The sequence below is a fragment of the Cupressus sempervirens genome, chromosome 1, assembly GCF_028749045.1.
Source record: "Cupressus sempervirens isolate cs-2001-9-10 chromosome 1, ASM2874904v1, whole genome shotgun sequence".
NCBI classification, from domain to species: Eukaryota; Viridiplantae; Streptophyta; class Pinopsida; order Cupressales; family Cupressaceae; genus Cupressus; species Cupressus sempervirens.
This window is the reverse complement of record NC_143118.1, coordinates 70,772,055-70,799,731: the sequence shown is the minus strand read 5'-3', so window position 1 is coordinate 70,799,731 and position 27,677 is coordinate 70,772,055. Positions and strand designations below refer to the sequence as shown.

The 27,677-nt window shown below is 36.5% G+C and overlaps 1 protein-coding gene across 3 annotated transcripts in view; it reads right to left on the bottom strand.

The window, feature by feature from the left end:
- The window catches only part of LOC149576196 (uncharacterized), a 106,214-nt gene extending 87,691 nt beyond the window's left edge, over positions 1-18,523 (bottom strand). For all 3 annotated transcript variants that reach the window (XR_016361410.1, XR_016361411.1, XM_089816635.1), the window contains exon 1: positions 16,409-18,523. Coding sequence is in view for 1 of the 3 variants with exons in the window: in XM_089816635.1 (XP_089672761.1) it covers positions 16,409-17,588 (1,180 nt within the window). In the remaining 2 variants the exon portion in view is untranslated. The remainder of the gene's footprint in view (positions 1-16,408) is intronic.
- Between the last annotated feature and the right edge of the window lie 9,154 nt (positions 18,524-27,677).

Genomic DNA, 27,677 nt, shown 5'->3' with positions numbered 1-27,677 from the left:
TTTAACAACCCCTGCAAATAGGGCTCAGCAGCACGACTTTCCGGAAGCAGGTGTTCAAATTGTATGTAGGGATGATGGAGCAACTGCAGCCCTGTTCTTCCATTGGCTACATTTATATTTGTGATATGTCTCCATGTTGTGCATCCAGCTGGTCTTTCTATATGGTCTATATATAGTTTTAGTAACCATAGCAGATATTTTGTACTGGTTTTCTCTAGGGAAGCAGGCCCCAATAGAATCCACGAATATTCTATATATAGATGAGTGATATTGAAAGTCAAATAAATTTTAACTATGTCATATGACCTCACCTGATGACATGTTACTTGTTAGAACATCTTTCGTGGAATGGAAGTGTAAACACTTAGTCTAAGGTATTATGGTCACAGAAATTTTTTAGCCTTAAATTCTTAAACACGGCATCATTATTATGTATGTGATGAACTATTTTGTTTTAAGGCTCATATATTATCACGTGGATAGCATTTGTATAGATGATAGCATATTTTTTATATAGAGGGTAGTACAAAGTAGTGCTAGGTAGATCATTAATTGTGTGCGACTTGTGTAAGAAGCTACTAGAAGCTAGTTGAACCTAGATATACAGGACTCACCAAGAATTGCCTAAACTTGGCAAGTTCCATGGAAGATGAGTTGAAACATGTTCTAGAGACTCAAGACCCAAGGACTCTGCAAGCTTATGCAGACTTACTAAGTCTAGTAAGTCACATCACTAAGACTTGGCCATCTTAGTAAGCCAAAAAATCAAGGAAAGACAATAGATGATTTTGAAAACTCAAAACTAGCTTCCTAAAATGACCTCTGACACTGTCAAAGCACATTCATTTCATTTACGAACACAGCAAAGGACAAAAGAGTATTAAAGATGAAGTCATGTTGTTGAACTTGAAGCAATAACCAGAAGACAACTTGGGTAGAACATAATGATTGAATACAATTTCAGTAAGTTCATAACACCCCTAGTAAATCTAAAGACGCTTATAATGCATTTGGAAGAGCATATCATTGATTTAGAGCAGTCCACAATATATTTGAAGCAATTTGAAGATAAGATAAGATAAGATAAGATAATGATATTAATGTCCAACAAAAGACCAAAAGGAGGTCTGTGGGACTGAAAGATTACAACAAAGCAGGGCTGAAGCCAGCAGGAGCACACAAAGGTGTCCGAAGAAAAGCAACAACAACAAACAAAAACAAGCAACAGAAAGCACTAGGAGTCTTTCTTGGGTGAGAAGAAATCAGTCACAGAATGATACACATGTCGATGAGTAGAGGTACTACACTGTCTCCGACCTGTCCTAGAAGAGTGCCGCTGGTGCCTATAAGTAGAATGGGATCTGACGCATCTAGAAAGATCACTAGACCGAAAAGAGCTAGAGGGCCTTTTCACACCACGCAAGGAGGATAAAGGTGTAAAAAAGGCAGTAATGAGCTAAGTAGATGAGTGCCGGTGTGGAAGTAGAGTCTGAAGAGGTGTTTTACTATTTTGAGTTTTTTGCTTTTGTCTTCAAATTTTGATTTGAGTTTCATAGAACCTAAACTGTTTTTTATATCTTTTTTTATAATAAGGCAACTTATTTTTAATTTTTCATCTATTTTCTAGGTACAAACCATAGCTATGTTTTCCAACTATTTTTTATCTTCATTTATCCAAAACCCTAAATTTATTTCAATTAATTTGCTATGTTACTGATCCTAGTATTCGTTCAGATTCGGTTTGCAGGTTTAGTCAAAAAATTGGGCTTGTATATGTCAATACAAAAAAAATAGAAAAATGATAAAGCACCAATTATTGTGATGCTGACTTTACTGGGCATGGCTGCCTTGACATAGGAAGAATGATTCCATGGATCTCTTTGACCTTTATATACACCTATTCAATCCAATCAATTTTGGTGCCATTTTTTTGTAGCATAACCTTGAAAGAATAGAATGGACACCTTAAATGTGTAAATAATGCTCCTAAACCAAAAAAGCAACTACTCTACAATTTTTGGCATTGTCCTATATGACTTCAACAATGTTTCAAAACCCCTCTTCCTCAACAATTGGATATATAATATTAAAAATAAATGTGCCAATCTTTACTTCCCCCTCACCATCCACTACCTTCAAAAATATTGCCTCGTTGGGCTACACTACAATAACATCAATCAAAAACCAGTTTGTTGCATTGTTCCATCTATTGATAATGATGGATGCCATTATCTTCACGCGAGAATCCTTAATGGGCTTCAATGGAGCCACCAAACTTCACCTCCTTTTCTACTAAGGTCCTACATACCACCTCAAAACCTTTGTCCTTGTATTCCTTTGGAGCCTCTTTAATTTGCTTCACCGTTTGTAGCCAAAATTGAAAGCCGCACCGAATTGCATAGACACATCTTGCAATGTCTTGATTAACAATCTCGCAAGTCTCATTATGAAAAATGATTTCTAACAATCTGTTTGATCTCTTATATGTAAAGGTTGTAAGTTGTTCTTTAAAAGTGACCAAAATCTCTCCACGCATTAAAATAAAGATTGTACTGGCAGGGTCTTTCTTCCTCAAGATCCACCAGTAGAAAAGAATGCCTTGATTTATGGCCTAGTAATTCATCTGCTTATTTCTGCTCATTAATATATGCTATGACTTGCTCAAAAGGAATAGGTACATTATTTTTCCTTGAGAAAGATTTGATGCACATCCAGAAAAGTACTACACAAATGAGCTTTCATCCAATTATATGAGCTTGAATACTGAACATTGCACCTACTGCCAAGGCATGAAACCAGCTATTCCATAATTACATATTTCCAAAGGGGTGATATTGGATCTATTTTGAAGCAAGGTTGGCCCACCAAGGTTGAATTGGCTACCATTTTAATCCCTACAGAAACAATTTCAAGAAACAACAGGTTTGAAACAAAAGAATGAAAAAAATATATAGAACCTAATTGATTTTTTTTTAAATTAAGCATATGCAGATTAGTAGAAAAAAAGAAAATGAAACGAGAATTTCGAAACAAAACAAAATATTTATTAAAAAGAATTTCTTGTTTGTAAACAACTTCATCCCTACAGTCTCCTTTGTTGCAAATGGGCTTTTGCAAACACATGGGAATAGCGAACCAATCACATTAGAGCCTTCACTAATCAATCTTCAACTCTATGTAGATGATAGCAAGCAAGGACAAAAGTTCAGCAAAAATGAATGATTTGTGTACTTTGCATTCACAATTAGGCAAACCAACTTGATTGTCTTTCAAATGCCTTGGAACGAATTATTTTGTGTAACAGATGCATTCAAGTCAAAGTTAAATAAATTAAACGATTTTTAAAAAGTCAAGAAGAACAATTAGAACTCTACCAAATTATCCTAGGTTCATCTCAGGATCATACAGGATAAACTCACAAGCAAAAGAGTGTTCCCAAGATGTGCCCTCGCATGCTCTACAGTAAGATTACAATCTAGAACAGGTCAAATCCAGACCTACCAATTCCCTACACAATGAATTGGTACCATGGGTTATTGCAAAATTGCAGCAAAATTCACTTTTCTAGATTTCTCTAATGTCAACCCTAATTAGAAAGGACGCTTATTGGAAACATGCCATCTCAAGAGACGGAAAAGAACTGATTTGCATACATTGCAAAACAAAAATTGATAGGGGAAGCGTTAACCAATTGAAATATCACCTTGCACAAATTTCAATGCCAGGATGTTATAAGCGAGTGTGATGGTGATGGTGCACCTTATTGATGTTGTGTGTGAGGCACAAAATCAACTAGAGGTTTCTGACCAACAAAAGCAACTAATAAAGGCAAAGAAAAGAGTTGGTAGTCATCCAAGGAGAATCTTCTTTTTTGATTCCTCCATCCATAAACATTCTACCATTGGTAATGGAGACAACAGTAGTGGTAATGTCAGCAATGGGCCTAGAGTACATGTATATAAATCAGATTCATATGTTAACAACACACTACTCCAATTTCCCAACCATCACTTAAGAGTATGGATTGGAACATGGGCAAGCAATAATGCAACAAAGGGTGCAATTGGTAACTTTCTTTTAGTGTTTCATTTTGTTTTGCACAACCAAGGAATTTTTATTTTAATATGTTATTTACTTTATTCATCTCTTGAATTTCTGAATTCAGTGGTTTGTAAAATTTAACTCTGAATTTTATATACTCCTGTAATTTATTATACCTTTTTTTATCTATTTATTGGCAATATATGATAGACTGTTTGTGGGGTGAAGTTCAAAGCCCCTAACAACAAGGAGATAGCAGGCTCCATTTTGACTGGAAATATGGTTCGGCTGATCCAGATTATATAGAAGATCAAATGTTTGAAAGTATTTTTTTCATATTTTTAAAAAGTTTTTCTCTGTCTTTTTATTTGGCCTTTTTCGGAGGTCTTCTGCTCAAAATTTCAAGCCGAAACTTTCATCAGTCCCTAAAATTGGGCAGCCGCCCTAAAATTGGGCAGCCGTAGGCTCGCTATTTTAGGAATTGAAATTAGATTTTTAGTTCTTCTTTGCAACTGTGTAAGTGGTTTCGAAATCCAAGCTCTAGGTCAAAAGTCATGGCCCCCGACAAGTTGGGGTAATTAAACACCTAGTTTTGAATAGTTTTAGTTTAATTTTGTTGTTTTTATTATAGCCACATAAACATTTTGAATTCATGGCTATGGTGACTGTTGATATTCCACATTCTATATATTCTTTCAATTTCAATTAATAAAATGGATTTTGGTTTGCATACAACTCTTTCGAGTTTTGCAAGATTTTCCAAAACTTGAACATTGGTATCACAGGTATTTTGATTCACCAAATATCATGTTTGCAGCCCATTTCTTAGCTTCAGATCACCCGCGAAGGCTGAAATTGAAAAGAAGAGTGTGATATAGAGGAAGAAGGATTGCACAATCATGATCAACAATGGAGAGATACAAGAATTAGGACATTGTTAAATTGCTTTGTTTCCTCCCCAAGAGTTTGTAATTCCAAAAATTGATTGACTTAGTAATTACGATTTCTAACATCTACTTCAGTGATTAAAACTAGAATTTCAAATTTCATTATTATATCATAAAGTGGCATAGTTTCACTGAAATCTATTGATGCTTTAGGAAAACAAAAAATGTTGAATTTGTATATGAACAAAATGAAGTCGGCTTGCCCTGGAATAACCCACTTTACAACAAACTTTATCACAATGCAACCTATGCTTCAATTAAAGTTGTCTTCAAGCACATATTTGTTAGGAAAGATATACATCTTCATATGCTCAAACTAGTGTAGAAAGTCGGCATGGTTGTCAAGGTGTGTAGAAAGTCGGCATGGTTGTCAAGGTTTTCAATGAGCACAAATTTTGGCTTTCAACAGAGAAGATCATAGATGTAAATTCATATTTCAATTTTACTTTTGTTCATTTATTCTTTTATGATTTATCAATATAATAAATTTTATTTATTCATACTTTTATGTTCTCTTCTTTTGTTGTTCACAGAGACTCTAATTGTCCTCATTCAAGTTGTGGATGGGGAGAACCCTATAATGGACTCAACATATATGAGACGAAGGATGGAACCAAGGAGAACAGTAAATCCGTGTACAATGGGGTTGACGATAAATATCATAGTGCGAATGGAACCTAATCCTGAACTTGGAGTCAAGATCATGTCCCAGACTGAGATTTGCACAAAAGAATCTCTTCGCGAGAGAGATATGCAAGCCAACTCTAATAAAATCGTAGTCAAGTAACAGTCTCTTAAAGGTGTAATTTATAATTAAGACTTTAACCTTTTTTTATGTTAATGTTGAATCTTGAATGTAATGTTTCCACGTGTCGAGGCCTGGTGAAAAAACCAATTTGATGGTCGTACAACACCTAGGATGAGGGTCATACGATCTAGGGATAGTGTTCGTACGGAGGCTGTGTTATGGCCGTACGGAGGATGATCCAAGAGGCTATATGGAGATGGTTATGTGTCGTATGGTACTCAAAGATGACCGTACGGAGGTCAAGGATGACCATACGGTGGTCAAGGCTGATGTACGGTGGAAAGGGAGAGGAGGGTGTACAGTGTATGGATGAGATGGTCGTACGGCAAGCCGTACGTTGGACTAGTGGACAACAGGAAGAGCGTAGGTGGAAGGTGAAGGTCGTACGGCCACAGAAGAAACAATGCAGACAATGACAAGAAGTGGTACGGATGGATATCTGAGCCCTACGGTGAGAACACTCCTGTTCATTCACAATCACATAGATTTTAATAGAATCCAAATACCAAATAATAAAGATTGAATACAAATAATTCCTTCAAGAAATATATATATATATATATATATATATATATATATATATATATATATATATATATATATATATATATATATATATATATATATATATATATATATATATATGTCAAGAGATGGTGTACGGATAGAGGAAAGAATGCCCAATCATGCAACCATAAACTTATAGATCCGAATTCATTAGATAAAACCAAACAAGAATGGAGATTGAACACAAACAATCCTTCAATTAATATTTGCCAAAAGATGGTGCTCTGATTTGCCGGATCCGAGCGAAGTATTACAGGCGACAAAATAGGGTGAGGGTTGATTCCCACCGAAACCGAGAAAACCAAATCGGGAAGATCTTTCACTTCCGAAATGGTAAACAACAAAGAATCCCAACAGGAATTCGCAATAGAGAGAAAATAATCCAAATTGCATACCTAAAGGCAACCTACACGCCATGGTTAAATACCCGTCGAGGACAACTTTCCGAGGGTGTACAAAGATAGCCGACGGCAACACAACTACAGAAACAAAATAAAAATGGGTGCGAGATACATTAAATCAATAGGCCCGTTACAATAGTTTGATAAAATGATTCATTTTATAATGGGAACATTACAGCCCTCCCATCCCAAATTTTGCTTGACCTCAAGCAAATGCAATGCCAGGTGCTAGAGAATGTGCTAGCCCTCCATGTCGCGTCATCCAATGGCAAATGTTTCCAACTCACCAAATATTCCTTCACCGTGCAGTTCCACAAAGTCTTCTCAAGTACTTCGATGATCTCGGCTAGTTCTAATATGAGCTTTCCTTCTTCATTAAGTGGTGGAAGATCTGTGGCAACTGTGACGTTCTGCCCTACGGCCTTCTTCAAGCATGAAACATGGAAGACGTTATGAGTACAGCTTCCCTCAGGAAGTTCCAGCTCGTACACGAGTTTACCAACACAACGAACTACACGATAGGGGAAATAAAATCGTGGCTTCAATTTTTCTTTTCCCTTTTCCTTCAATGAGGATTGTCGATATGGCTGGAGCGAGAGATAAACCAAATCCCCTACTTCGAAACTCCTTTCCATTCTGTGTCTGTCGGCGTACATCTTCTATTGATTTTGTGCCCGCTGTAGGTTTTCCTTCAAGCATCTCAGTATGTCCTGTCCTTCGCCCTTGGTGCGCGACTGTCACCCAGAACTGTGTCGATGAAGGAAAGGGATTTGTACCCATACAGAGCTTTGAATGGTGTCATTCCGATGGACATGTGGTACATGGTATTGTAGCAATATTCCCCTAGATGTATCCATTTGACCCATGCTCATTGTTGTGTCAAAACGTAGTTCCAAAGGTAACCTTTGAGCCATTTGTTCACAATTTTCATTTGTTCGTTTGTCTGCGAGTAATAACTAGTACTTGGTGACAATTCTATCCCTGCCATCCGAAACAGTTCTTTCTAGAAGATACTGATAAATCACCCATCCCGATCACTGACAATGTTTCGAGGTAACCCGTGCAGATGAAAGACTTCTTAAAAAAACAGATCGGCAACTTGTGCAACCTGAAGACCTTGAGGGGATGGCAAAGAAATATGAGTACTTTGTCAATCTATCAACCACCACGAAAGTACAATCCTTTCCATTCACCTTGGGAAGCCCCGTTATGAAATCCATCGATATACTTTCTCACTTATGTTCTGGAATTAGCAAACGTTGCAATAACCCAACAGGTAGTGTATGTTTGGATTTGTTCTACTAGCAGACCGCACACTCTCTTACATACTGCAACATGTCCCCTTTTAGTCCTTTCCATGAAAACCTCTCCCGGAGACTTCTATAAGTTTTGAGGAATCCTGGGTGCCCTGCCAAGGGTGAGTCGTGTACTTCCTTCAAGATTTTCTACTTTAATTTGGATTCCGGCACTAAAAATATCCGATTCTTATAGTAGATGATGTCATCCACCACTCTGTACCTATCATCCTGGGTGTTGCCATCCATTAGCCCACAAGCAAATGTGTTTTGAGAGTATTCTACCAACAAATGTGCCTTCCAATCAGCTGAGATTTGGTATAGTGAGCAGATGGCAGGTTTCCTAGACAAGGCATCTGCAACCACATTGTTCTTCCCTTTCACATATTCAATGTCAAAATCAGAAGCCTGAACCTTGCTTACCCATTTTTGTTGCCTCTCGTTCAAATCCCATTGCTTCAAAAAGTATCTCAAACTATTGTGATCCGTACAGACGACAAACTTGGCACCTACCAAATACTATCAGAACTTGGTTAGTGCATGTACGATGGCCAACATCTCTTTGTCGTAGATGGAATATAGGCGTTCTATCTGCATAAGCTCCCTACTCTCATAAGCTATGGGGCGTCTATCTTGCATCAGTACCGCGCCAATGCCTTCTCCAGACGTGTCGCACTCCAAAATGAACGCTTGAGTGAAATCAAGTAATGCAAGTACGAGACAAGTGCTCATTGCCTCTTTTAGCTTATCAAAAGTGAGTTGTGCCTTTTCATTCCACTGGAAAGACCCCTTCCTTGTCAGATCCGTTAAGGGTGCGCTGAGCTAAGAGAATCCTTTAACGAACCTCTAGTAATAACTACACAGTCTGAAAAATCCTCGCAAATCCGTGAGTGATTTTGGGAGAGACCAATCAAGGATAGCCTAAATCTTCTCCTGATGAACTTGAACTCTGTATTTACTAACAACATGCCCCAGGTACAATATTTCTGTCATACCGAATTCACACTTGGATTGCTTGGTGAACAATGACTGCTCCTCCATGATCCTCAGGACTTCATCCAAATGCTTCAGGTGCTCTTCCCATGTCCTGCTATAAATAAGAAGATCGTCAAAAAATACCAATAAGTACTTACACAATTGTTTGTTGAAAATGCAATTCATGCATGATTGGAATGTAGTAGGTGCATTTGTCAATCCAAATAGCATAACTAGAAACTCATAATGTCCGTAGTGGCAACGAAAGGCCATCTTTTCTCTGTCTTCCTCCCTCGTGTGGATCTAATGGTATTCGAAACGGAGATCTATTTTCGAAAAATAGACTGCGCCATGCAATTCATCCAGCAACTCATCTATCCTTGGAATGGGATATCTATTCTTTTCTTTTTTTTGTTCAATGAACGGTAGTCCACACACATGCACATAGTCTTGTCCTCCTTTTTGACCAGTACCACAGATGACGCAAAAGGGCTAGAACTGGGACGGATCCATCCTTTCTCTAGCAGTTCCTGAATCGTCTTTTCAATCTCATCTTTGAACTTCTTGGGATGGCGGTACAGTGTAGTTATGACTAGTTTGGCTCCTGCTTCCAACTCGATTGTATGTTCAAACCCTTGATGCGGTGGTATGCCGCCAGGAATGTCTATAAAAACTTTATCGTGGTTGCTCAAAATCTTTTGGAGATCGACATCCTAGAGAGGTGTCTGTTGCCCCTTTATAGGTTCTGTTGAAACAAAACAATGTGCGGCCCAAGCATCGTCATTACGCCGAAAAATTCCCTCCATCTGACACGCAGAAACTTCCTTCAAACCCTCATTTGCCATTCCATGGAAAACAACCTTCTTTCCATCGACAACGAAAGTGAAATCTGTCCATTTGAAACTTTAAGTGTATTCATCAAGTGTCTCCATCCACTGTATGCCTAGAATAACCTCCATGTCATCAAGGTCCACTATGAAGAAATCCTCGGTCACCATGTGATTCGCCATTGTGATACTTAGCTAAGGAACAAGTTGTGTGCAGGGCAGAAGAGTCCCTTCGGCAACCTTGACCTGAAATCCTGCGTGCGTCTCCGTAGGTAGACCTCTTCGCTTCACCGGAGATGAGTTTATGAAATTTAGAGTGGCTTCGCTATCCAACATTACTGTAACCCTTTGTCCTTGAAGGATACCCCATAGACGAAAAACTGTGCACCTCGGGCTACCAACTAGGGCAATAGTTCCTCCACGTCGTACCAAAGCTACAATTCTTTCTGAACGGTTCAAACTAACGATGTCAATGTCGTTGTGATGTTGGTTGTCTTCGGCGAGCATTTCTTCCTGTTCATCCTCATCATTGGACACAACCTTAATGTAGTGTATTTTTCCTTTTCCGAGGCATCTGTGGCTAGGTTCCCACGGTCCCTTGCAGTTGAAACATAATTTCTTCCTTTGGAATTCTTGTTTGGTAGCTTCGTCCAATGACGGCTTCCTGGGTGAAGGTTTATTATCTCTGTCCCTCGGAAACACCAACGGTTTGTGGTGTGAGTAACTTCAAGAGGATGACGTCGATGATGATGCCATGCTCTGTGTCTTCTTAATAACCTCCGACAGGGTGGCAGGATTGAACCCTTTTACCCAACCTTTCAGTGGTTCTGTCAGTCCCTCCATGAAAAGCACTATCTGTCTTCTTTCAGAAATGTTCATGACCAAAACAGAGAGTTTTTGAAATTCTGCAATGTACCAGTCAACTGATCCAGTTTGTCTCAGCTATGCCAAATCTTTGAAAATTGAGTTCTAGATCTTTACTATCAAATCACTCTATCAATCTCTTAGTGAATTCCACGTAAGTAGTTATTTAATCATGCCCCAGTGTGATGGTGCCTTGATGCCACCATTCATGCGCAACGCCCTCCAAGTGCAGCACCGCAAATTTGATTGCTTCTTCTTCTGGAATAGGATTCAGCTGAAAGTAGGTATTGGCCTTCATTACCCATGCTTGGGCAAATATGGATTTGGATCCGTCAAATGGAGACAAATTTACTTTACTCAACTTTCTTCTGAGATCATCATTAAAGTATCTCCCGAATATCTCATTCTTAGATCCGCATAATCTTTGTAGGATATATCCTCCTCAAAATTCACATTCTTCCAGTCTTCTCTCAATTGTTCTTGCATCTCTTTAATGGTTGGTTATTTCGCTTTGTGTGGTGCCTGAAAAGACGGCATGGAAGGTCAAAAGCGTGCTAGATGAGGGTTTGTTTTACCTGACACCGAGTCCGCGCTGTGACCATTATGTTCTCCGAATATTTTATTGTCTGCCAACTTCTTGAGAGTCTCTTCCATGAACCACTGAGTATCGGTGATTTGTGCCTGATTCTTTGCAAGTTCGAATCAATAGTGCCATGAGTTCAACAGTTGTTAGTACTAGTTCAGCAACCATTCTATCAACGGAATGGGTTCTTTGTCTCTTCTAGCTATAAACTCTCATTCATTGTTCATAAGCTGGCAGGATCGAAGCACTCTAATACCACTGTAATGTTCCTAAACGGTTTCGGTAATGTTCCCAAAAGTTTCGGAGATGCTCCCGAACGGTTTCTGCTCTGATACCACTGTAATGTTCCCGAACGGTTTTAGTAATGTTCCCGAAAGTTTCGGAGATGCTGCCGAACGGTTTCTGCTCTGATACCACTATAATGTTTCCACGTGTCGAGGCCTAGTGAAAAAACCAATTTGATGGTCGTACAACACCTAGGATGAGGGTCATATGGTCTGGGGATAGTGTCCGTACGGAGGTTGTGTTATGGTCGTACGAAAGATGATCCAGGAGATCATACAGAGATGGTTGTGTCGTACGGTAGTCAAAGATGACCATACGGAGGTCGGGGATGATCGTACGATGGTCAAGGCTGATGTACGGTGGAGAGGGAGAGGAGGGTGTACAGTGTGTGGCTAAGATGGTCGTACAGTAGGCTGTATGTTGGACTGGTGGACGACAGGAAGAGCGTGGGTGGAAGGCGAAGGCCGTACGGCCACAGAAGAAGCAATGCGGACAATGACAAGAAGTGGTACAGATGGATATATGAGCCCTACGGTGAAAACACTCCCATTCATTCACAATCACATAGATTTTAATAGAATCCAGATACCAAATAATAAAGATCGAATACAAATAATTCCTTCAAGAAATATATATATATATATATATATAACGAGAGATGGTGTACGGATAGAGGGAAGAATGCCCAATCATGCAACCATAAACTTATACATCCAAATTCGTTAGATAAAGCCAAACAAGAATGGAGATTGAACACGAATAATCCTTCAATTAATATTTGCCAAAAGATGGTGCTCTGAATTGTCAGATCTGAGCAAAGTATTATAGGCGACGGAATAGGGTGAGGGTCGATTCCCACTGAAACCGAGATGACCAAATAGAGAAGATCTTTCACTTCCGAAATGGAGAACAACAAAGAATCCCAACAGGAATTTGCAGTACAGAGAAAATAATCCAAATTGCATACCTAAAGACAACCTACATGCCGTGCTTAAATACCCGTTGGGGACAACTTTTCGAGGGTGTACAAAGATAGCCGACGACAACACAACTACGGAAACAAAATAAAAATGGGTCCGAGATACATTAAATCAATCGGCCTGTTACAATAGTTTGATAAAATGATTCATTGTATAACGGGAACATTACATTGAAAATGACCAATGAGATCAAGCTTTTTTATGCATGGCAGGAAATATTTGATGTTGAGGTGTCAAATCTTCGAAAGATTGCAATTCATGTCTTGAGCCGACCATGGAATGCTTTAAAAATGTGAACAAATTAGAGTTGTTTGAGAACATATACTCCAAGAGGGAAACAAGTTGTTGATGGAAATGTTGAATGATCTTGTTTATGTTCATTACAACCTTTGCATCCATCACAAGTCAAGTGAATCCTAGGCACCAACTTATCTCCTAATACTATAGAGATTGATCCACACTCACATAGGAACAGCAAGAATAAGGATATTATCTTTAAGTGAGGAGAACCTTGCATGGGTTTGATTTGGTGGGTTTGGAAGCAAATGTAATACTTATGGAAAAAAAGGAGGATATGGCACAAACAAATCCCTTAGATGTTAGTTTCACTAATACAAAAGAAAAACTCATGCCTACATCATCATCAAAAAACTATTCTAGACGTGTGTGAGTCTTGTTGTATAGATACAAATGTTGGGACAAGTAACTCAATACTCTTCTAAGCTATAATTTTAGTTTTGATATTTGTTTTGATGCCATGGATTTCATAGTCCACAAGTTTCATATATACTTGGAAAAAATCATAATTAATAAGTAGGTGATATTTTCCACAGCAAGTCAAATTGTGATATTGCTATCAAGAATCAACTGTGTAGTTTTTTGAGCCAAACTCATTGACCCATGTTTCATGAGTAGTGAATCCTAGGAAGTGCAAAGATGTGGACTTCCAATTTCACATTTTGAGAAATGTTATAAAGGAACTTGGAGCCTGAAATGTTTCATCGGCGGTCGCCGATTTGGCACATTACGTTGACTAGTTGGCATAATGGTGGACATTGGAGGGTGCTTACAAGAAAATCTTTTCAACCCCATGTTATGCCGATGCATTGTAAATAACACACTAAAAGACACAAGAAAAATAGATCGGATGTAACAAGTGGTGCCGGAAATTAAAATAATTCAAATGTCCATTTGCAATCAAACATTGGAGGGTGCTTACAAGAAAATCTTTTCAACCCCATGTTATGCCCATGCATTATAAATAACACACTGAAAGACACAAGAAAAATAGATCGGATGCAACAAGTGGTGGCGGAAATTAAAATAATTCAAATGTTCATTTGCAATCACCACACTTCACTTATTCTCTTAGGAATTCTTCAAGCGTGTGGAGACAAGGTATGTCAATTATTTCATTTTGTAAGAGAGGATGTTTGAGTTGAAGAAGGCTCTGCAATTAATTCAGAATGGAAAAGATGTCCTAGGGTAAAAAATTGTTGAAGGAGAAAATATCAAACAAATCCTTAATGGCAATTCACGATCCACTGTGGAATAAAAACTTACTAATTTTTAATGACTTGACTATGATAATAAATTAATCAACAATTTATTATAGGACTTATGATTCTATTATTTCTAATTTTCTAATTTATCCTTTTTGAATTTTTTGATTACCATTGTATTTGTTCCTTCATATCTCACTTGTTGTAGCTGTCATTAGATAAGTTGATACATACTCCCCTAGCCTTGACAAGACTTATGAGACATTTGACAACATACTTGGATAGATGAGGCAAGCAATTGTAACAAAATCCTCATTTGGGATTATATAAACATATTCAGCCCTTTGTGATATAGCAATAGAATTCTATGAACACCCCAGGTCATTAGGCAGTGCTTGCCCTAAATCTCAAATGGTATGTACCAAAAGCTGGGAGTTTACCTCCTTCCAATGACATATAGGTAAAAGAAGGGTTAACAAAGGCCTCTCTTGAAAGATGTATTCGAGTGAAGAATCAACTAATACTTCTCACACAATGATTTGCCTTTGCTGCTTCTCAGACAATGATTTGCCTTTGCTGCTCTTTAGAGTCCAACATTCAGCAAACCAGAGCCAAAGATAGATAGAGCTACATAATAAGCTCAAGCTAATCCAATTGGATGGTGGACACAGCAAAACAACAATACGCTAGAGTTGTGAATGTTCACCATTCACCTCTTTCAAAGGTTGGTAATTCCGCTACTACAAAGAGGAATTGGTCCATACATAGCTTCCGCCACCTTAATCAAAAAAAAAGAAAGCTGACTTCCAAACAAGCATCGAAGTTGGTGGGTGTATGTAGTGCTTTACAACTTGAAAATCATCACCGTGTCAACTTTGTAATGGGATGTCAATCGCACAGATTCCACCCACATTGTGAAAAGCAAGGATAAGAGGAATTGATTGAAATTTCATTAGATGATGCAATCCCCTATAGTGGCAATGGCTCATAGTCAAATGCCAATTTCAATGCAGTTTTGGCAGATGCCAATAGGAGTAGTATTATACTTTCTATGCTTTTGCTATTTTGCAGTTCACTTGCGACCTTTAAACATTTTGTTGTTACTTTTAATTGTATATCACATGCACAATGGCAATAAATTATAGTTGCAATTGCATATTGAATTTTAACATTTTTTAATTTGTTCAACTCTCATGTGAACTTTTGATCCAACTTCAATGTTGTGCATTAAGAATCTATAATGTATATTATGAATGTTTTACTAATCTATCATATGTATATTTGAAATTTCTGTGTTAAAAAAATCCCTAATTTTTATAAAGCCATCTGCTATCATCCCCTAAAATCGTCAAAAAAATTCCCCAGAAATGCTTCCCTATACCTATCCCAGAAACTTGGTGGAACATAGTATTTTTCTGACTGACAAGAAACGCAACACTCCAAAATTTTAAATCATGTTATCATGTTTTATCTTCAAGAAATATGTAAAACTGTTAACTGAGACTGTCCAAAGCTACCATGCTGCTTCAATAAAATCTTTGAATTGTGGTGCGTTTTAGTTTTTCTACTCTCCGATTAAAGATGGTGTGTTTTTTAGGCGTAAACATTGAGTTAAAGTATTTTCAATTTTCAATAGAATTTTGTCACTTGACATACAAAAGCATAACACAATGAATAATATTAAACCTCAATTATATACAAGTTCACAAGTCTCAAGTTTTAACCTTTTGATAAGTGTATAAGAGAACATACAACACAGCCCACCCCGTTAGTTCAGACGGATAAGTCGCTCTGCACTACAAGGCATCAGTAGCTGTCCTTTCAGATTTTGACTTAGATCTTGTGTTTCTAATTTGCAATCATATAAAAAGATACTTTAATCACATAATCTAACACGAGAGCTCCGGATCTAATAATATCAAGTTTTACTTCTGTATTTTTGCAAGTTCTTTAGATAGCTGATGGATAGTGATCTTGTTAAAGCTGGAGCACGGCCAAAATATCAAGGATTACTATAAAATTGGACCCCTGTAGTTTCATAGAACATTACGCACTAAAAAAATGAATTTTCCAATCAAGTTGACCTCCGAAAAATCTGTTTTCCCAGCCTTCAACCTGTTACCGTTTCATTTCACATTGTGAAAAAATTTCAACGCGCTTCTAAATTAATGAGACTACTGCCATTTGGAAGCTTACAAGTTTTCAGAATTTATTACGAAGCTTCTCGTTATAATTGTCTGAAACACAATCTAATATCATGTACTAATAAAAACAATCCACAAACACAACCTTGAAATGACAATGATACTAAACGTGAGTGAAAGACTCAATACCTATCCACCATGCAGAAACGGCAGAGCCAGCAATAACAAGATCCGCCTTCATAGCTTCCCTGTAACTTTGGACTGATTTGTCCTTCAATAACTTTATGCCTCGCCTGTTAAGCTCCCCGATTAGACCACCTTTCCTGCTCAGTGCTATCACAGACACCCTCCCTCCACAGCTCAAAATTTCTGATCCAAGTTCCATCATGGCAAGGGGCGCACCTGTCATCGAGAGTTCATGCAGCACAAGAATGAATGATCTTCCCCTTACAGTATTTGCAAATAAGCCAGTTCTATTACATGTGCCGTAGCGTTTCCCAGAATTCCAACCCAAAACTTTGTTTTCCATTTTATCAAAGGGCCCAACAAGAAGGCCAAAAGAAGTATTTCTTTTGACTTTCACATCCATGCGCTCTGTTCCACTTATGATATTCATCGGTGTTTTGTCATTTCCTTCAACATCTATTGCATCATTGACTTCAAGATCATTTGTATTACGAGTGCTCTCTGTTACTACATTATCTTGAGAACTACGATATGGAGGAGATTGTGCAGCACCCTTAAAACCATGGACTTCATGAATTGAAGAGCTAGAACTGTTTCCTAAACTTCGGCTGCTCTTCTGTCGCAGATCATTTCCTATTTTTACCCTTTCTTGCGTATGGTTTGCCTCCCAAAACCATTTTTTCAGCCTCCCTGGAGACTGACGCCCTATCTCAGGCTTCTCAAACACGTTGTTACCTTGTTCTTTTCCTAGAGTATTAGATTGACTAACTGATATCTGATTCTTTATTTTGTCCAATTTATTAAACCCCTGGTCTTCAACCGAAACATGGCTTCTCAAATCCTGATCGACCTTAACTCTTGATCCAAAGGCAGTAAGCCCTTGGATTTCGTCATTGCCTCCACTGTGAGCCCATCTTGACTGAACATGAAACCCCAAGTAGCTCCATATCCCAATCACCACCAACCATGGCAGCAGACGCTTTCCTCGCAACCACTGTAAGGGACTTAAATATATCCTAACATCTTTCCTCGGGGTCCTATTGGACTGAGATCTCCGGAAGGACGGTGAGCTCCGAGGAGTCAACCTGCCTGATAATGTTGCCTTCAAACTGCTACTAGCCCTCAACGATGGAGGCCTCACTACATGTCCTAGTAGATCGCCCTGGTTTACTTGCTCTTCCATTTTCCCCCACCCTCCAGCTTTCACTCAACCAAAAATCTAAACTGATATGAAAAATTCATACTTGCCTGATCCTCCAGTCTCAGTAATTATTCTCTGTATCTATTAGCCATTTCTTTATAAAAATTAACTAAATGTACGTGAGCCAATGAGCCAATCACTTTATTACAAATCTTCTCTAGCTAATCTTCCTTAAATGTTCAGCCTAAGGCGAAATGCTAACACAAACGCTTGAAGATTCGCCTTTAAAACCCCATCTTTCAAATCCGGGTAATTAATGCTCTACAGCAGCATCTGCCTTGACCGTTACAAATAAAAAAACAATGCTTCAAAAAGAAAAAGAAATCCTCGCCTCCTTGTATAAACAGCCTATTCAGATTTTGGGTTCAAATTGCAAATGTACATTACTTATACTCAGTCTAGCAAATTTTCCAGCTGAAAATTAATAAAATCTCAAATTCGTTGACCAAAAAAACCCACTGAAGAACATCGAAAACACTAAATTATTTGAAAATGGCGAGCATTCCGCTAGTTTTGTCAACGACAGTAATATATCATGCGTTTAGAAGCATTTCACGGCAAATGCGAGGATCCAGAGAGCCCAATGTAGAAGCAAATACCTCCAAGTAGATAAACACTTATGTATCTAGTTTTCCATCAATGATTCGTCTGTTTACAGAAGCTGAATCTGCATCGGTAAAAAGTGGGAAGATTCCACTTTTAGGTGGGCTTCTTCTGTAATGTGTCGATTGGCTGTTTCAAGCTCTTTCTACTTCCCAACTCCTTGTGCTATGTTTAAATTCGTACGTTCGTTTGCCTATTGTAACTGGCTTGGTTTTGGTATATTAAATTCATTCTGTTTTCTTTGTTTTTACTATCCAACACTTCTGCGGACAGCGTGGGCATTTTCTTAAAAAATTGGATATGTTTCGTTAATTAATTTTTTAAAGATTGTAGGTGTGATATGATATGATAGATTTTAATGACGTCCACGAGACTAAAGTAGTCTATAGGTGTCGGTATACCCCTCTAGAGTGGCTACATGGCTTATGCTTTGCTTTTAAAAAAACACCAAATTCATAAATTCTTATTAGTTTAATTTATTTATTTATGTATTTTTAATATGATATTTTGTATGGAATCTTTTAGCTAAATGTTTTAAATATAAAACAATTGAAAAGTTGATTATTGGTTGTTTTTGGATTGTGAAATTATTGTTGTCTTTTAGTTGAACTATTTTATAATGATGTTATTTTGTATTTAATGTGTTTTACGTGAACATTGTGGAATGCAATTTTTTATTGTATTTTTGAGACAATTTTAGTTTGTAAGGAATGATTTTTTTATTATTATTGTATTGTCTTAAAACTAAGCACTTACTTTGTGTTCTTTTTTAGATCATTGTTATCCTTCCTAAGTGTGTTTCTTATATTACAATCTTGAATTGCACTTAAATGCATACATAATTTAAATCAAGGTCATATCTCCTCCTTCAATCTTACTCAAAACTCTAAGTTGACTCTAATTTCTATGCACAATTTTTTATTTATCTTTTCATTCACATAATTCATTTCCCTCTTGGACCCACTTTAGCATTTACGCTTGATTATTCCAAAAAAATTAAATGAATCTTGAATTCTACAATTTTTACCTCTAAATTAATCCTTTTTAGTATAGGTCAAGCTACCTTCCCCTTATATTGGTATAGGGCGAACCGCCTTTGTCCTATACCTTGAGGCTTTAGTTTTGGTGGGTTTCAAGCCTAATGCAATGCATTTTCATTTTTTGCCCAATAAGGTCAGCGTTCACAGATTTGGACCACAAAATTACTATAAAAGGAGATCTCCTCACCTCATTTTCACATCCACAATTACCACAATATCTCAATCCCATATTGTGTAAGAAACTTATCTACAAATAAGTTATTGTGCTTTCAAGAAGTTCAAGAAAGTAGCAAGTATTCATTGAAGGCACTCATCCATCATCCATCATCCATTAAGCATCTGGGTATTTCCTTCCATATATCTAGTTTTTTTTCTTCATAGGAGACAAAGGAATTGGCCATCAAGGGAAGATATATAAATTCATTCATTCAAATCTTCCTCTTCTTCTTTTTCAATTCAATATTCGAGCAAATTACAAGCATCTACTATATGAGGTTTTGTCTTACATGATTTACTTTTAGTTTTTGTGTTGAGTCAAAGTTGTTACATCAACATTGTAGTATCCCACCCTTTTGTTATTATTTTAGGTTATGCCCTTGAAATCTACCGTACCTCTTTCCATCTGCATGTTAGTTTTTCAGATATATATGTCATGGTAGTCTAGATATTGGTAATTACTTGCATATGACATAGGTATGTTATGTGCTTTTAATTGATTACGTGTATCCCCTCGATGATGATATATAGGATGTTATTTATATTCATGCATTTATTGGTTGCATGTACCTCATGTGCATGTGTATGGTTAGCATGTATGTTTTACATTTATTTTTGCCATGTTTGTCATGGTTGAGGAAAGGAGTCGTAGTCACTTGCTTACAAGATCTATATGATATACCACTCCCTGTCATTGTCTATTATATATCTATATGCATGTACATGTTTGTCATTATGCAAACTTGCAGGTATCGAGCATTGACTTCCCTAAATTGTCTGGATAAGCATGCCCTATCGCAATATCTCAAATAGTAAGAGAGTAGAGATAATGTTAAGGTCCAAATCCCAACCTAAGCCATCTTTTATCCTGAAATAGTGGACAAGTATTTGAGTGATTATTCATCTGAACTCATCAAAGTGATGTGAATTTGTGAACTCTTTTCCTTAAGTGTGATTATTGCATTTTAGTTTTAGTCAACGTGTTCCTATGTTGTGTAACATGTTGTTTGATGTGGTTTTGTACAAAAATTAGATTAAAAAAATATTAAGATTAAATACACAATTAAATAATTATAGAAGTATTAAATTTAGAAATATGTATTTAATTAATAAAAATTAATTAAATGGTTTTATTTAATTATGAAGATTAATTAAAAGTATAATTATAAAAATGAATTTAATTAGGTATTAAATACAAATTAGAGGTAATTACCAGTTTGTGTAATATGTTGGTATGCTATAAATATTGACTATTATTTAAATTGCTAGTTGTGTTTAATTGTACATGTATAAATAAAGTACTTATAAAAATATAATTAATAAAGTTAAGTTGCATGGGGGTTGATTAGTAAAATAAAATAATTACTTATTTAAGTGTTAAGTTAGTGGTCTTTATCAAGTTGTGCATGTTAGAAACTCTCGAGAGTGAGATGTCCTTTATTAGAGTATTTTCTGCTCATTTTTGTATGCACATGTTTTTTTATATTCTTTTGGAAAGTCAAAATTTATAGGGTTTTTTTTTTGGCGATTTAATAACTGGACATGAAGAGTTATTGCAAAGCTTAGGAATATTTTAGATCAAGTGTTTTTGTCTTGTGGTGTCTCAGTTTTCATCTCTAGTGGATTGAAGGTAAGAAAACCTTGCAAATCTTTCCTTTGGAAAATATTATCTTCTTCATTTTTGTTAGGTTGTGCTTGATTTGGTTGTTGAAAATTGTGAATGATTTTCTCTATAAATTTGAAAAAGAATTGTTTTAAAAATTTTAGTTTTTTGAGAAATCGAGAGAAGAATATTTACTATGTTCTTATGTAGGAAGTTTTCGGTATTACCTTAGATCTGGAAAACCCTTATTTTCAAATTAGAGAAAAATATGTTACATGAAAAATATCAAAACCATATGTTCTTCTCGAAAGAACTTATAGGCAAAATAACACGAAAATATAAATATTTACTAAATTTGAGGTTTGATTAAATTATATTGTAAATAATTTATAAAGAAACCAAATTGAAAATTATAGACCAAGTAAACATTATTATGTAAATTAGAAATTAAATTTAATGTTCAGAAAAAAATATTATTAAGATTTTGAAAATTATATGTCGAAATATATTTATATATTAAATAAATATATATAATATTATATTGAGAAAAGAATTAATTTTCTAGAAAAATATGTTTTTGTGTGTGTGTGTGTGTGTGTGTGTGAAAATGAATACATAAATGTTAAAAAGTAAGAATAAATTATTCTTGCATGTTTTAAAGTACATTGACTACTGTTCCAAACTAGTACTGAGTGGAGGGAAGGGTAAACTAGTTCGACCTTCAAATTGGTTATTTGAGATAATACATCAAATTGTTAAATATTACTAATTACACATTACTTGGGATAATACATTTTCATATTAATTGTCATGTAGACACATAGGAGCTTGTGCTTTATTTGAGCACATGTTGTCTAATACCTCTCTTTGTGTGATACACCTTTGTATTCTTATCCTCTCATTGTTGCACATGCTTTAATGCACAATGTAGGATAATCCACCCTTGATAGATATGTGCTTATTTTTTATGCGTATCACTTGCATGACTCCTAGTTATCTAGCATTACATGTATATTGAGGCATATCTACATTGTACATATCTCATTATCTCATTATCTAATTTGGACATCCATTGCCCATAATTATTTTGATCATCAATGAATCAAGTCATTTCAGGATCATTTTATTTTCTCTCTCTTGTGCTATCAATTAAGCTTCTAAATCTTGACATCTTCATTCTTTTCCTTAGGCAAATTCTTACTGTTGGAATTCTTTCGAATAACTGAGAGGGGGGTGAATCAGTTATCCAAGGTCCAGATGTACAAATAAAACTTTTCACAGCTTAGTGAACCCATATCCATAAAACATATTCATGCATGCATCCATTAGATCATACAATCACTTAAACTTTTTAGGTTACTATCAAATCAACTTTGCAGAAATGTAAGCATGAAACATAACAGATTTAATGACAAATTTGATACAATGATTTTATGTGGAAACCCAATTTGGGAAAAACCACCAATAACATGCTACTCATTCTCACTCTTCTGAAGTGGTGCCCTGTGAAAGGCCAACCCTATTAAAGGTTATAGTGCACATTGTTAAATGTGACCTAGTTAGAGGATTTCAATCACCTTGTTAGGAGTGAGCCTTGTTAGAGGACTTTAGATCATTCACTTGGAATGTCACCTGATTAAAGGATTTACAAATGACTGTTAGGTCGACCATCTCTATAAATAGAAAATTAAGATGTTTTGTTGTTCATCCTCTATCGTCCATTTTAGGGTTAGGTAGGATTAGGTAGGATTCAATGAATCTACCCATCTTTTCATTTTAGTCCCTTCTAGAAACTTCTTCTTACCTCCTCTTTGAATTCACCTCAAAATGGTTTACCATGAATTCCATTCCACCAACTCATCATAGTTATCTTCCACCTACTTTACAAAATTCAAGAAAACAAAATAGTCAGCTCAAATTTGTCAAATCCACGATTTAACATGAATAATAGTACTCGACATCAATGTGTTGTCACTCGGCTTCCATATTGTTCTTTCACTCATCATCCACTAGATAACTCGACAAACCCTAAAGTTTACTGGTGCTCGACATCAACTAAACTTTACTCGGCTTACACTGTATCACTCGGCATACACTGAACTTTGACTTTGCTCAGATCCAATAGATTTTCTGCTTGGCTTGCACTAACTGTGCTTGACACCTACTGTCCACTCGATTAAGCTTGGCAAACTCAATTCTTCTTACTTGTTCTTTTAGACTTAATCAGTGTATCCAACCTTTGCAACCTTAAGTAAATAATCAATGCACTATATCATCATTGTCCTAACTGATCTTTGTGCTCCTTTTTCATACCATAACTCAACATTTTCTCTAGGTGCTTTTGTTATCTCATTTGATCAAAACCTCCTCATTAATCAAACAAATGATAGTACTCAAATCAACTAGGCAGTTGTCTTACCAACAAGTAGCAGGTTTGACATTAGTTACAAAACAATGATTGAAACACATTCTCATGCTTGTATCAATCTGTTTTCAACAATCTCCCTCTTTGGCATTGATGGAAAACTAGTACAACCAACAATAATACCAAAAAGAAAATAATTCCTTGTATTGAAATTTCTCCCTCTATTAGCAGCTTTCGTCTTCTGTATAGGTTACAAAATTCTATTATGATCAACAAACAATCAACTCATCCTTATAACTCCCTCTTGATCACTTCTTATATATCTCTCAGTAGTATCTCCCTCTTTACTAAGTAGATGTAATTTTTAACCATTTCTCTATAGTAATCATCAGGTACACTATCTCCCTCTAAGTAGATATTCCATGTTTTGTCCTTTCTGTATTTCTCCCCTTCTAGATTGTTGGATTACTCCCTTTGATTTCTCCCTCTTTGAAATAATGCCAAAGACTTTTCATCTTAATATGCAAATATGAACATTTTCAATTTCTCCCTCTGTCACCTAGCTTGTGACTGATCTACAACTCTATCTCTTTGATTACTTTAGGCAGCTCCTAAAGTAAGATCCATTGCATCAATGTGTAACATATGTCAATTATCTCAGTTGATGCAGGGCACTTCTCATGCTTCTTAAATAGCCTTAGATAGGGTATCACCCCTAGTTTACCTCTTAGATACTCATGAGCATCCTTAGGTAATGCTTTTGTGAAGATAACAGCTATTTTCTCTTTTGTTTTCACGTATTCCATCTTCACATCTTTATCTTAAACTAACTCTCTTAAGTAATGATACTTGATTGAAATGTGTTTAGTCTATGTATGCATTACAAGGTTCTTTGATATATTTATAGCACTTGTATTATCATAGTAAAGTATCACAAGTTTAGTAATTTCTTCCTTCATACCTTTGAGTAGTTGTTTGATTTATACAATGTCTGTACAATTTACTATAGCAACAACATATTCAGCTTCAGCAGTAGATTGAGATATGTAGTTTTGTTTCTTGCTAGTCCATGTAACCAACATTTTTCCTAAGTAAAATGCTCCTCCACTAATGCTCTTTCTGCCATGAATATTTCCAGCCCAATCAACATCAACGTAGGCTCTCAACTCAAATTTCTCATTTTTCTTGTAGTATAGACCATAGTCTTTTGTTCCTTTCAAATATCTCATTATTCTCTTAACAACCATCAAATGATTCTCCCTAGGATTAGCAAATAATCTTGTAACTATCCCAACAAATAATGCAATTGATAAGTAGGAGATAATTTCCACAGCAAGTCAAATTATGATATTGCTATCAGGATTTAACTATATGATTTTTGAGTCAAACTCATTGACCCATGTTTCATGAGTAGTGATTCAACATGAATCCATCTCTCATGAGAATAAATGGAACACTTAGCACTCATTGGATCTAGGTGATGCTCACAGGGGTGAAGCACCGGGACTTCCCAGGAGGTCACCCATCCCAGTACTACTCCAGCCTGAGCGTGCTTAACTACGGAGTTTCCTCCATGGTTAAACCCAAAGCTTGCAACCCCATTTGCAAAACCTTCACCAAGTGTTGCGCCTTATGAACCATTCATTAGAAAGCCCCTTAAGCTCATCAATTGATAAGTAGGAGATAATTTCCACAGCAAGTCAAATTATGATATTGCTATCAGGATTTAACTGTGTGATTTTTGAGTCAAACTCATTGACCCATGTTTCATGAGTAGTGATTCAACATGAATCCATCTCTCATGAGAATAAATGGAACACTTAGCACTCATTGGATCTAGGTGATGCTCACAGGGGTGAAGCACCGAGACTTCCCAGGAGGTCACCCATCCCAGTACTACTCTAGCCTGAGCACGCTTAACTACAGAGTTTCCTCCATGGTTAAACCCAAAGCTTGCAACCCCATTTGCAAAACCTTCACCAAGTGTTGCACCTTATGAACTATTCATTAGAAAGCCACTTAAGCTCATCAATTCATAAGACACAACACTTGGTGAAGGTTTTGCAAATGGGGTTGCAAGATTTGGGTTTAACCATGGAGGAAACTCCATAGTTAAGCACGCTCAGGTTGGAGTAGTACTGGGATGGGTGACCTCTCGGGAAGTCCCCATGCTTCACCCCTATGAGTACCACCTAGATCCAATGAGTGCTAAGTGTTCCATTTATTCTCATGAGAGATGGATTCATGTTGAATCACTACTTATGAAACATGGGTCAATGAGTTTGACTCAAAAATCACACAGTTAAATCCTGATAGCAATATCATAATTTGACTTGCTGTGGAAATTATCTCCTACTTATCAATTGATGAGCTTAAGGGGATTTCTAATGAATGGTTCATAAGGTGCAACACTTGGTGAAGGTTTTGCAAACGGGGTTGCAAGCTTTGGGTTTAACAATGGAGGAAACTCCCTAGTTAAGCGCGCTCAGGCTGCAGTAGTACTATGATGGGCGACCTCCCAGGAAGTCTTGGTGCTTCACCCCTGTGAGCATCACCTAGATCTAATGAGTGCTAAGTGTTCCATTTATTCTCATGAGAGATGGATTCATGTTGAATCACTACTCATGAAACATGGGTCAATGAGTTTGACTCAAAAATCACACAGTTAAATCCTGATAGCAATATCATAATAAAATAATGCAATATCAGGTCTACTATGTACTACATATTGCAGTTTTCCAATCATAGACCTATACAATGTTTGATTCACCTTAGTTGAATCATCGTTCTAAAATAATTTGTGTCATGTCACCATCGGTGTGCTCACTGGCTTGGAATCCAAAAAAAATCAGTATCTCCTTTACATATTTTGACTAAGTGATGTATATACCATATTTCATCTGATGTACTTGCAAGCTCAATATGCCATTCAGAAATGTAGACTTAACATCCATTTGACAAACTTTGAAACCTTTATATGCAAAGTAACCAAGCAAAGTTCTTACTCCTTCCAATCTTGCAACAGGAGAGAATGTTTCTCCATAGTCTATCCCTTCTTCTTGTGCATACCCCTTGAAAAATAGTCTTTTCTTATTCCTTGTGACTTCACCATTTTCATCTAACTTGTTTCTATACACCCACTTGGTCCCAATCACATTTTTATCTTCTAGTCTAGGAACTAGAGTCCATATCTTATTCTTCTCAATTTTTTCAATCTCTTCTTTCATGGCTATACTCCAGTCCACATCTTCTAAGGAATCTTTCACTATTTTAGGTTCATGCATGCTAAGAAAACATGTATCATTTCTCAAATTATTCCTTTTCATTGGTCTTGCATCTTTATCTCCAATTATTTGTTCATCAGGGTGATGTCTTTTGACGCACTTTGACAATCTTGGTTCTGCTCTATTTTCCTCATTTGGCCTATCAACTTCTAAATCACTATGTACTTCTCTGTCAGGTAATTCAACAACCTTTTCATGTACACTAATCTCAGAATTAGAATGTGCCTCAACTTCATTCTATAACTCGACACCTTATTGTAGCTCGGTTCCTGAATGCAACTCAACATTCACTATATGTGACTCGGTAGTCACTGAAACTTGTTGTTGATTTGCAACTTGATTTACAACATCTTCATCAGCAAGCATATCTTCATAAAAGTATACAAAATATTTGTATTCCTCTGATTCCTTCATAGGTTTAGCCTCATGTACTTTTGTATATTCATCAAATTTCACATTTGCACTTTCCACAACTTTGTTAGTGTTAGTATTTAAAGAATTATAAGCTTTACTTCTCGTGGAGTAGCCAAAGAATATACCTTCTTCACATTTTGCATCTAATTTACCATTCTTGAAATCTTTGAGAATATAACACTTGCTTCCAAATACCTTAAAATATTTTATATTAGGTGAGTATCCATATCATAGTTCAAAAGGAGTTGAGTGAGTACCTTTCTTGACTTGTACACGGTTCAAGGTGTAGACAACTATACTTACAACCTCTCTCCAATATTTCAAAGCAACATTCTTCTCCATCATGAGTGTCCTAGCACAGTCCATTACAGATCTGTACCTCCTTTCAACAATTCCATTTTGTGGAGGGGTCCTAGGGGCAAATGTTTTTCTTTTGATTCCTCTATTATTACAAAATATCTCAACTCATTTGATGTCAATTCTCCTCCTCTGTCAGATCTCAAAAATTTCAAGCATTTACCTATTTCCTTCTCAACTTTTGCTAAG